This window comes from Rhinolophus sinicus, chromosome 17 (assembly GCF_057876585.1).
Source record: "Rhinolophus sinicus isolate RSI-liver-muscle chromosome 17, RSI-T2T, whole genome shotgun sequence".
NCBI lineage: Eukaryota > Metazoa > Chordata > Mammalia > Chiroptera > Rhinolophidae > Rhinolophus > Rhinolophus sinicus.
In genome coordinates, this window is record NC_142517.1 from 23,109,105 (window position 1) to 23,122,176 (window position 13,072).

General features: G+C 33.7%; 1 protein-coding gene across 24 annotated transcripts in view; it reads left to right on the forward strand.

Annotated features, from left to right (window-relative positions):
- Positions 1–212: 212 nt before the first annotated feature.
- LOC141566975 (deacylase AADAC-like) overlaps positions 213–13,072 on the forward strand; it is a 30,818-nt gene continuing 17,958 nt past the window's right edge. For 3 of the 24 annotated variants that reach the window (XM_088793779.1, XM_074326693.2, XM_088793778.1), the window contains exons 1-4: positions 213–1,681; positions 9,665–9,765; positions 11,707–11,904; positions 12,069–12,138. In XM_088793779.1, coding sequence (XP_088649905.1) covers positions 11,826–11,904; positions 12,069–12,138 — 149 coding nt within the window. In that variant the 5' untranslated portion in view covers positions 213–1,681; positions 9,665–9,765; positions 11,707–11,825. The remainder of the gene's footprint in view (positions 1,682–9,664; positions 9,766–11,706; positions 11,905–12,068; positions 12,139–13,072) is intronic. The other 21 variants (XR_016019563.1, XM_088793780.1, XM_074326696.2 and 18 more) reach the window with 17 other exon arrangements.

Here is a 13,072-nt window from a genome sequence, read left to right on the forward strand (position 1 = left end):
CTTTCATCTTCTTTAAATTATAGTGTATCTTTAAAAAGAAACTGTGATGCACAAAGCAAAATAAATGAGAGAAAGAATAGAGAGAAATGTAATAGGTGATGTTCAAACATTTTCTCCTGCAACTTAAGTTGCCATTTATTTCTGTCAGTTCCTTCTCCCTACTGTCAAATAATAAAACAAAGACTATATATTTCTTTATGTCTATCATCTATCTATCCATCCATCCATCCATCCATCCATCCATCCATCCATCCATCCATCTATCTAGTGCTGAGTTAATTACCAGGCAGAGTACACACACCAGAAAAGAAATTCAGTCATTTCCTGAGAAGGAAAAGAAGACATTTTAAGTACTCAAAAGTGAAGGGGCATGGTCCAAATTGGCTGTGGTAATAAAGAATTCAAAACTAGCTCTCCATGTAGTAAACATGAGTCCATACGTCTATACATAATAGGTAAAAACAAGTCCCATTGATCATTATTCCAGAAAGAATCCCAGTTGGATTCAGGTCAGTTTCTTAAGGTTCATGATTCTGTAAGAGCATTAGTGTCAAGAGAGTTGTAGTAAAATAAAATATTAAGTTTTGATTCTCTTCTGGGCAGTCCTGCTATAAGTTGAAATTGTTCCTACCTTCCATGCAGGAATTCTCTTGACAACACAGAAAATGTTGGATACACAAATTATATTCCTTGCTTTCCTAGAAAGCAGAGCAGGGACAAAAATAAAAAAAATAAAATAAATATTGCATTAAAGTCAGTAGAATTAGCTTAAGGACACACTTAGGACATCTTCATTTCTGATATGATTCTGTAGAGTTATTTAACAACTTATTCAAGGTGATATATTAACCAAGGTAGAAACTGAAACAGAAAAACGTTACATATTAAGCTGAGAAATGCACTTTAAAATATTGGACTTACAAAGTCTACTTCAGTGCCTTTTATTTTACAAGGTCCTTTATCTTTCTCCAGTTTACCAAATAATAGATATTTCTAAGACTTGATTCAAAGTTACCTTTGCAACAAAGTTTTTCCATTATTCACACCAAACTACTCCAATCACTACATAGCACTTAAGATATTCAGTTTGCATATGATGATTTGGCTTTTATTAAAGATATAATAAACATAAAGATATATTTTTAAAAAATATTTCAAAACCTGTATTTGAATCCCTTTGCTTTCTTCTCTTCTCGGGGGAATGTGGTTCTACTACATTTTTCAGAATCTTTGAGAATTAATATACTCTTCTCCAAGTTGGTGTTCCACAAATATTTGTCCAGTGACTCTCTGAAGATAAATAATGAGACATATTTGACAGAACTTGCCAAATGAGAACATTCTCTTTTACAAAGTGAACATTAGAACTTGAGCTTTTGTCAGCAACACTACTTGTTGATACCCGCCACATGAGAAAGTACTGTGCTGAGGAAACTCTGTGGCTGGGAAGTTAGATAATAGTTCTGAGTAGGGCTTGCCCACATCTGCTTGTATTTGCAGGCACTGAAGTAAAGTATAATACTGTCTTGTGGAAGAAACAGAAGGGTTACAATATGGGAACAAAACCCTTTTACTTTCTGATATTGGGAATCCTCCTAGCATATTATATTTATACACCACTCCCAGATAATGTTGAAGAATAATGGAAAATAATGCTCTTTTGAAAACGGCATCATATTTGGTAAGTGAAAATATTTACTAACTAATAGAGGCACATTTTCTAGAATTCTAGTTTAAGTGTTTTGTTTTGTTTTCCAAGTTTTATGTTCCCTTGGCTTACTATTACAAATTCTGCATACTTCTTTATTGTATCTCTGAATGATGTCAAAACGGACCACTAAAAAGATGACCAAGGCGGCATTCAGGTTATATCTCTAAAATGATTCATTCCAATATTAGTAAAGTAAAAAAAAAAAAAAGTGAAAATTTTTTGTTGTACTTTTTCCTACTTTTGTGTGATTTAAAATTTCATACAAAATTTAGAAGTCATGTTTGAGCTACTCTGTAGTTAACTATGACTTTTAGCATTAATTGGATTTGGAGTGTATACTATACACATGCAAATAGGTTTTCATGAAAACACACTGTAGATTGGCTGACTGAAAAATGCCTAATAAAAGTTCCATCCTGGGGAGTCTTTATACAAGTATACAAATAATCATGAATACAAGTAATAAAGACATATTCTTATCCTCCTTCCATTTTTATATAAAAACATAACTGAAAGTATTTATTCTATTGTAGTCTTTACGTGTTTCACTTAATTCCATATCCTGTAGATATTGCCACATCTTCACATATAAATCTTCTTCACTCCGTTACATACTGCATAGGATTCATTAAGTGTATAAACCATAGTTTATTTAATCGGGCTATTGAGGTGGAAACTTTTGTTCTTTTAAACAATAAAATGATAATGCATCAATAACATTTGTAGTTTTATCTATGATAAATCCATGAAGTGGAATTATAGAGTCAACTGTAATTTTGCTAATTATTGAAAAATCACCCTAGACAGTGGACTCCTGCCAATAAGACATGAGAAAATCTGTGTCCTGTGAGCTTCTCATTGAAGCGTGTTGTTAGTTTCTGGATTTGGTTTTTCTAAAATAAGTGATAAACTGTATCATAGTCCAATTTTATTTTGTGCTTCTCTTATGATTTAATAAGTTTGAGAATCTTTTATGTTTAAGAGCCATTGGTATTTCTTTCTTTGAACTATCTGAAAGGTCCTTTATCCCAATTTTTAATTGGGTTTTTATTCGATTTTTTCTATACTAAGAAAATTACACCTTTGTGAAAGGAACTGCAAAATTTGTTCCCAGTTTGTCTTTTACCTTTAATACAATAAACTGGCCATGATGAAGTATTTTTACTATTCTTTATTTTTTTAATTATAATGTGTCACTATTTAAATTATATCTCCTAGACCTTGATAAATAGTTAGAAAGGTTATGGGAAAATTCACCCTACTCTCTTCCAATATTTTCATGGTTTCCTTTATGCATTTAAATTTTTCTTCTAATTGGAGTTTATTTTAATAAATAAGGAGAACTACAGATTTAACTTTACTTTTTCCAGTTTGCTAGCCCAGTACCACTTCTTTGAAAATTCCTAGTGATTTGAGATCAATATAAATGATTCATGCAAGTCAGGCCTCTAAGAAGGAGCCACAGGGAAATGCCTCCTAAATTGTCTATCAAAATATATTGGCTCAAGATAGGCCCAGTTAGCAGTAGTACCATACTCTCAGAAAAAAGGGTGGTGAGGCATTCAATAGAAAGGGGCCACATCAGGTGGCCAAAATGCACAGCAGGTAGCCAAAAATGACAACAAAAAACAAATGACAATCTGGAGCAGCACACTGGGAAAAAAAAAAAAAAAAACAAACTAGAAAATTGTCATAGAAGCCTACCATGAGCCCAAATTTGGAATTGTTTTTTTATTTTTTTATTTTTTTTCACATTTAAAGATTCACTTGCATTTAAAAGCATGTTTATCCACCCAGGGAATGTCTGTGACTTCTAAACTTTCAACTGTGACAAAGGTTCCAAAATTGTTCAGGGAAAAACTATTGGAATTTAAATAGTAACTAAAATCTAGGTTTTGTGTAATCCTAATAGATACTAATGATTAATTATGTTTCTAGTAGCAAATCAAGGCTCTTCTGAAGAGTTTAGGAAAATATTTTAGTTTGGATTTATATGATTCTTGCCAAATTCATCTCAGCTTCTCAGCAAATGTCTCATTCTTTCCAAGAATCTTGGAATCTGCTTACAAACTTGGAATATCAAGTTTTGGTATCTCTGATATTATGGGCACTGAATAATTTAACCTGAATAGAGAGGTTACAAATTTTACGTACCCCATCTAGGTAAAATAGCCTGACCAAATAAAGTGTAATTCATGAAATGTACTGTTATTGGATACTGGAGAACAAAGAGGCCACCTAATAAACCTACCTTTATTGCTATAGAAAAACACTAAACCTGCTAAATCAGGACTATACCTGCTGTAAATCAATGTAGCCATTCAAAGTTCAGACAATTTATGGACCTCACGCCCCAGCGTTTATCACTGGCAGGATGACCAGTTGCATGAAGAAAGAAAACAAGAGAGGTTACAGACTTGGAAGGGGACAATTTGTCTGCTGACTTCATGCCGGGACACTAGAGCTATTCCTCAGGGAGCTCTTAGACTCTGCCTAAGAGGCTCAGAAAACAGAAAGTTTCTCTTCTGCAGTTAGGCTTTCAACCTGAGTCATACGAGGTCTGATAATTAAGTTCCCGAACTTGCCCCCTGTGTGCTTACATTGGCAGCACTGTATGAACAGCTCAGTAAGGTTTCATAACCTTGGTATATCAGTGTCTCACAGCTGTGTTCATATCGACTTGTGGCGGTGTCTTCCTGAGTGGCGTTTATTATTGCTGTTGCGTGTTTTGTGTGCCCTCGTGAGAATGTCTGGACTTGAATTATTTTAATAGAACAAGGAACAGACATTAAATTTCTTGTTAAACCTGGCAAGAGTAGAACTGAAATCAGGGACTTGTTAGTCCAAGTTTATGGGGATAATGCCATGAAGAAAACAGCAGTGTACAAATGGATTAAATGTTTTTCTGAGGGGAGAGAACGTGTCACTGATGAAGAGAGGTCAGGGCGGCCAGTAACGAGCAGAACTGATGAACACATTGCAAAAATTCGTCAAATTGTGCATCAAAGTCATCAGCTCACTGTGAGAACCATAGCAGACTAAGTAAATATTGATAGATAAACAGTTAGGAAAATCTTAACTGAAAATCTTGGCATGAGAAAAGTGTGTGCAAAAATGGTCCCGAAGGAGCTCTTGCATCACGACAATGCACCAGCTCACAGGGCACTGTCTGTGAGGGAGTTTTTAACCAGCAAACAAATAACTGTATTGTAACACCCTCCCCACTCACCTGATCTGGACCCCAAAGACTTCTTTCTTTACCTAAAGCTAAAGGAAATATTGAAAGGAAGACATTTTGATGACATTCAGGACGTCAAGTGTAATGCGATGACAGCTCTGATGGCCATTTCAGAAAAAGAGTTCCAAAATTGCTTTGAAGGGTGGACTAGGCACTGGTGTCAGTGCATAGCTTCCCAAGGGGAGTACTTCAAAGGTAACCATAGTGATATTCAGCAATGAGGTATGTAGTACTTTTACTAGGATGAGTTCACAAACTTAATTGTCAGACCTCGTACTGTTACTACTGTTTGCCAAGTGTGAAAAGGCTTGCACAAGGCTAAGAAAATATCATATATCTTTATCTTTGTAAAATTGTCATCTTTGCTGTCGTTTTTTACAGGTGCACTGGTATTTATGACATAGTCCAGCATGTATACTCCGTATGGACACATCATGATAGTCTGTCCCCTGATCTTTGCACCTATATCATCCAAGATGGGCATATCAAAGTGCATATCACAGCTGGCTACATAAATTGTGGAGCCCAGTGCAAAACAGAAATATGAGACCCCTTGCTCAAAAGGCAAGGGGAAGAGTGCAGTTGAAGATATTAAAACATCAAACCTTTTTCTTTAAGAACATTTTATTACTTAAGAAATATAATTAGGGATATTAGGGGTAGTGAGTAACAACATAAAGTTACAAATTGAAAAATTATATGTTGATGTAATTTTATATAATACAATGAAGAAGAATGATGTATTAATGTAATGTTACAATTGATCTTAAGATTTTTATGACTTGCTTTTCTGTAAATTCATTCATTAGGTCATCAAAATCTATACTTTTAGCAACTTCATTGTCAGTTCACATAATTGAAAGTGAGATCAGTTGCTCTTGGCAAATGCAAGATTGTAATTAGTTTTCAGTAATCTTTAATTTTGAGAAGCGTCATTCTGCCAATGAAACTGTTGGAAGAGTATTTTATAGATGGTGACAACACTGAGACACATTTCTGATCAATTATTTCAAAATATAAATTTCAGTGCATCTACAAATGATCCTTGTATGGATGAAATGATTCTTTTGCATGAAGTTAAATATTTTTCTAAAAATTACATAATAAATTATTATTCTTCTTCATTGTATTATATAAAATTACATCACCATACAATTTTGCAATTTGTAACTTTATGCTGTTATTCACTACTACTAACACCCCTATTATTTTTCATAAGTAATAAAATGTTCTTAAAGAAAAAAGCTTTATGTTTTCATATCTTTAACTGCACTTTTTCTAAAACATTTAACCCTTCATACAAATCAGTCTCATATATGTCTGAATTTAATTTTAAATAAACATTTATACAATGGAATTTTAATGTTTCCTCTGACATTACCAATAACTTGCAGAAGTTGTATAAGAAACTGAAAGTGGCTTCATGGTTTGCATACAATTCATTTTTAAAAATGTATTTTTTTATTATTCATTTTTCAAATACAGTTGACATTCACTATTATTTTATATTAGTTTCAGGTGTACAGCATAGTGATTAGACACTTATATGATTTACAAAGTTACCCCCCCATAAGTCTAGTACCCACCTGGCACCATACATAGTTACTCCAATATTACCGACTATATTCCCTATGCTGTACTTTACGTCCCCATGACGATTTTGTAACTACCAATTTGTACTTTTTAATCCCTTCATCTTTTTCACTCAGCCCTCCAAACCCTCCCATCTGGCAACAATCAGTTTTGTGTCAGTGAGTCTGTTTCTGTTTTGTTTGTTTGTTTATTTTGTTCTTTAGATTCCACATATAAGTGAGATCATATGGTATTTGTCTTTCTCTGTCTGACTTATTTCACTTAGCATAATACCCTCTTCAATTAAAAAGAAAAAATAATTTTAAAATGTCTTTCTCATTAATAATTGGTTCAACCACAGCTTTATATGAACATAGTGGTATTTTCTAACAAATACAGCAATCTTTAAATTTATTTTTTATTTCAAAGTCTATGGTTGTGCATATGGATTTTTAATGTTGCAAGTTTTCAAAACACAGATTAATTTACTTGAAGAATTCTAATAACTTACTTATATTATCCTTTGTTACAATGTCTCTGTGTATACTTTTAGTTGGTAATAATTTGCTGACAGTTTAACTGGTTGAATACCCACAGTTCTTAGGAAATTTAATATTTGTGGCATCTGAGGATGAATGGAGCAAGCCCGTTTCCCATGACAATTCCTATGCTGTGCCCTAGCAGAGCCTCTCCTTTCACCCAAGTCCCAGCTCCAACGCCAGCCAACTTCTCTGGGCCTCACTGCCCTGGACTGCCCTATTTGTACATTTGCACACATGCTGGGCCAATTGCTCTGCGCACACACTGACTGACATTCACTGTGCCTACAGGCCTAAGCACCTAAAGTGATGTTCTTTCATTTATTTCTGATATTGGTAAATTCTATCTTCTCTCTTTTATTTTTTTTCCTGAGTAATCTAATTAGAGATTGATCAATTTTATAGTTTCTTTTCAAAGAATCAATGTTCCGTTTTGTTTATCCATGTTCCATTTTATTGATTTTCTTTAGTTTTTCTTTCCTCCATGCTTTGGGTTTAATTTGTTCTTCTATTTCTAAATTGTTAATGGAGGAAGCTTAGATCACTTACCTTAGACCTTTCTTCTCTTCCCGTATATGCATTTAAAGCTATAAATTTTCCTCCAACTAATACTTTATCCTCACTCAACAACTTTCGAGATGCTATGCTTTCATTATTATTTGGTTCAAAATATTTTTTTTTTCAGTTTCCCTCGTGATCTCTCTTCCTAAATAAATGAGTTATTTAGAAGTATGATGTTGAACTTCCAAATATTTGGGGATTTCCCATAAATCATTATGATACTGATTTTCATTGTAATTATGCTACGAACAGAGAACATACTCTATATGATTTCAATCCTTTTTAACTTGAGATTTTTTCCCAAATAATCTGTTGGGTTGATAGTGTTTTTCAAATTTTCTATATTCTTACTGTTTTTTTCTGTTTACTTTCTCTATCAATTAATGAGATAGGAATGTACAACTATAACTAACAATTTTGGATATTTCTATTTCTCCTTTTGGTTTTTTCAGTTCTTGCTTTCTGTATTATGAAGTTCTGTTACAGTATGCATACACATTTAGGATTGTTATGTCTTATTGGAGAAGTAACTTTTTGTCATTATGAAATGTCTGTAGTTTTTTTCCTGTTTATATGTATTTTTTCAGATGCTTATATGGATATATTTCTCTTCCTTAACATCATTGTGTTAAGATTTCTATTTTACCATCAGTTTAATAAAATATGTAGAAACGAGGAAAGGTTAAAACAGTGCTTATTCCACTGGCTTGTCTCATATCCATTCCTTTTGAATTATGTACTTGAAAAAAGGAGTATTTTTGTTCCTTGGGGTCTCAATCATTCTAGGCTTTTCATGAAACAACTGAAATCTTGAAGTCATGAAGACTTCTGTCCAATTTGTCTATTGAATTATTCGAGTGACTAAATATGACTACTGGAGTCATATTTCTTACTTATATGAGTTTGTATATATGCTACATACTAATATTTTCTTATTTAAATGTACTACAAATATCATTATCCATATTGTGGCTTGTCATTTCAATGATTTTATAAGACATTTTGATTAGTGGAGTTGTAACAAGTATACTGACTCTAAATTCTTAATATCAACCAAACTGAATTGATCAATATTTCTATCAGAGTTTCAATTTTTCCTTTATTTTTTTAGTGTGTCAGTATGTTTTATTAAATTCCTCTTAGGGATTCTTTCCTCTGATTCATTCTCTTGGACTCTGGAAATACAGGAATAACAAATGACCTGTACTTCTCTATCACCACATCTTTATTTTTCTCCAGGCTAAGCTCTGAAATCTGCCTGAAAGGCCTTCTGTTCAGGTGGTCTTCCAAACTCTATTTTCCCTCCCAGTCTCAGTTCAACAACAATTTAAAAGCCCTTATCCTTCCTCAACATCTTTACAACTATCCCAAATAATTTTTCCCTTATTTATAGAAGGGCATCATTTTTTTTTTAATTTTATTAAATTTATTGGGGTGACAATTGTTAGTAAAATTACATAGATTTCAGGTGTACAATTCTGTATTACATCATCTATAAATCCCATTGTGTGTTCATCACCCAGAGTCAGTTCTCCTTCCATCACCATATATTCGATCTCCCTTACCCTCATCTCCCACCCCCCACCCCCCACCCCCCTTACCCTCCGTCAACCACCAAACCATTGTCTGTGTCTATGAGTTTCTGTTTCTCATTTGTATAAACCAAAAGCAACAAAAGAACAAGACAAACAAATGAGAAGGGCATCATTTTATAACTTACATTTTTCAGTTGGCGCTAATTTTTTTGAGGATGAGGAGTTTGCCTGCTTCTGCTGGGTATTAACAAGTAGTTAGCACAGAATAATATATTCTGTAATAATATTCCTGTTGGGTGAATGAATAAACAAGGATTAGTCTCACTTATGGCACTTCATCATATGGTAAAACAATATCTGGATTTCTATATCTTCTGGTGCTATCATAGGTGATTTTTCTGAGAGAATGTAATTAAGACTCTTCAGGTTATATCAAATATTAATGTGCACTTCTTTGTTCAAAACATTTTTGACAGTTAAAGTGTGTGTGTGTGTGTGTTTCTTTTAGCCCAATTTGCTGAAATGTTAGGACTACACCACTACATGGAATCCATGATGTTTTTTATAAGCTTCGAAGACGTTCCATCAACATCAAATGGAAATGTAACTGTGAGTGACACAACATTTAACAATATTCCTGTTCATATACATGTGCCAGAACGAAGGCCAGAATCGTTAAGAAGGGTCTTGTTTTATATTCATGGTGGTGGTTGGTATATGGGTAGCAATGGTAAGTCTGATACGATAGGAGATTCATTTCATAGCATATAATGGACTATTCTTTTATTATGATTAACAAATATCATTTTCCTGCTTCTGAAATTCATTTCCTTAAAGCAACATGGATTAATGAAGTTTTTGAAATAGTCTAAGTAAAAGTTTATTAACATTTGGAATTTAAAAATTTGTGTTACAAAATTTATGAGTTTCTGACCCGACCCACTAACAGAATTTACAAAAATTACAGGATTAAGATTAAGCTACTTAGCAAATATAAAAGTCTCTTCACATTTTGAACTATCTTATTTTTCCTTCAAGACTCAAATAATTCTTTACCAAGTATGTTTCCCTAACAACCCCAGACAGAGCTAGAAAAAAATTTCATTTACTGAAATTAAATGTTAAGGTATAATCTGCTTTCTTCAAATTGCCGCCTGCTAATAGTATAGAACTGAATAGTGGGTTGTGTTTCTTCATTTTCATTTTTTCCCCCTCCAACAATATTACTGTCCTTTTCCCAGATCAAAATGTGCTCCAAAAAAAACGACCATTTTTATGTTGAAATAAAATATTTAGTACCGTTTTTTTCAGCTGAGGTATCACAATAGACAGGATGATTGATTAAAAGTAGAAAGATTCTGTTCAAGGTTCCAAGTCCAGACTACTGGAGTGTGGTGTGCAAGCATGTTACTTTGCTCTGCTGGATCTATGCCCTTGGTGACACAGGCAGCCAGAGGAAGTGTAAACACTCCTTCTAAGTTTGGGGCCCAGAGCACAGTTCCCAGTTGCCTGGATCTAAGGGGGATTCTGATTGCCAGTGTTCTAGGTGGGGTGAAAGACAGTGCTGAGATGAAACTATTTTAAAATGACGAAGGAAGAGGTGACTTGGTCATTCCAAGTGACTAAGAATCTTCACAGATATAAGCGAAGCCAAGAAAGAAGAGAACTTCAAGAAAGACAATGGAGTTAGCAGTATCAAATGATGGAGGAATCCCTAAATATTAAAAGAATGGCTCATGGACTTGGACATTTTTATTAATTGTATGAGGGCAGAAATTATAGAATGGTAGGATGTTAACTCAGTTATGGTGGGTGAATAGTAAAAGAAATGACAAAGAAATTAAAGAAGGGATTATAGTCTTTCAAGAAGCCTCACTGAGGAGGAAAAATGAGAAATAAAGAGTCAGACAAAGAGAAAACATGGCTTTGAAAGAGAGTATTTTATTTTTTATACTTCAGTATGTGAGGCACAAATATGTATGCAAGTTAAATAATAAAAAAACAAACCTGTAAATAGCAGTCTGCTGAAGAATAGGGATGATGACTGGGGCAGCATAGATGCAATGTTAGGACCTGGAATGAGATCCCAGGGGAAAGGATTGCCAACATACAGAAGATGGAAGACATCTTGCTAAGAGAGGGAAGAAGAAGAACCTTCAGTGCAGAGACCGTATATTGGCAGTGGGAATACAGCAAGTAACTGAGAGAGTGCTGCTCCTCAATGATACCGACGAATAAGAGTAATCATCAGCTGCTCTTGATGAAGCTGTATTTCCAATTTTTTTTTTTACCAGTTTGTCTTTCAAATGGCCCCACTGCTCAAAATGTTGCTCTTCAAACAATTTTGCTAAAGCTGTCTCTGTGTGAGTGCCAAACCCCAACACACATACACACACCTAAATTTTTTTTTTAAATTGTTCCCAGAACCCCCAGGCAGATTAATGAGGGATCTTTCCTATATCTCACTATTACTCTCCACTCACCTCTATTAAGCCAGCTATTTTTTTGTGTTTCTCTTTTTGACTTATATTGCTGCCCCTACCCCCATAGATGTAACCTCCTTAACGTCAGAGAACGTTTCTTCACATTTGCGTTCGGGGTCCTCTACCTACATACCAATCATATAGTAGGCAGCTAAACCAAGCTAGTGTGGAATAGACTATTTGGAAATGTGGCAAATGAAAAGAAAAGATGATCAAGGGCGAACGAAAGGACCACTGAGAAGAATAACTCACATTCTATTGAGATGTAAGTATGTGTATTGATTAACATGAGCCTTGTGTTAGATTTTTTTCTTTATACGTATAGTATTTCAAGATAAATAGATGAACTATAATGTCATCACCATAAACTTTATTCTTAACAGTATCATTTTCAATTCCTATTAATATTTCAATATTTTTTTATTTGAGCTCTTAAAGATTATGACTCACTGTCAAGGTGGACGGCAGACAGACTTGAGGCAGTCATCACATCAACCAAGTAAGAGCTGTGTTGGTTTGATTTTAGGCCAGATGCCTCACATACCAATATTTATTCAACTATATTGAGTGTTTTATTATATAAACATTAATATATCGCTGAAACACCAAGTATGAACAGAGAAAACTAATGTCAGAGGCTGTCCAGTCCAGCGTCAGGGAGAAAAGGCATATACACATAGGTCAAGAAGGAACAGAGGCAGGAAAGTCAAGAAATGTTCAAGTGAAATTAATCTGTAATATCACACAGACTTAACTGCCTCTGGACTTTCCCCCCTATTAATTAGCAGATTATTAGGGATGAGGGTTTTGAAGACAGAGGACTGGGATAAAATGTAGCTTCTGCAAATTGATAATTGTGTGACATTTTAAAGATATTTAACTTCGATAATAATAATCTGTACATTTAAGTATTGATATGAGGATTAAATATTAGAACACATTTATAGTGCCTGTGATGGTACCTAAAACTTAGTAATCCATTGATGAAATAAATATGACACAAATTAACCATGAAAGTTAAGATACAACATACCTCAAACTATATTCTAAAGGTCATTTTAGGAAGAGTAGAAAAAGATTTGAATTTTCTGTAGAACACACTCTCTGTGAGAGTTACATAAACTTAAACCTAAGATAAATTGGAATTTATGAACTAACATAGTAATAGTCACATGTAAAATAGAAATGTTTTGATAAGGTTGAAAAAGTAATTCTGAGATACAAATATGCAATAATAATAATTGATTACTAAAAAGATGAAGCAATTATCAAAAAAAGTCATTCTGAAAGAATTTTTATCAGGGAAAATATAGCAGCTAAGCAGTATTTCCTTAAAATTAAACCAGATTTTGCATTCAAAATTTTAATCTTGTTTATAAAAATGACAATGTTTAGTAATCACTAGTCATATTTCATGATTAAGAAAAGCATGA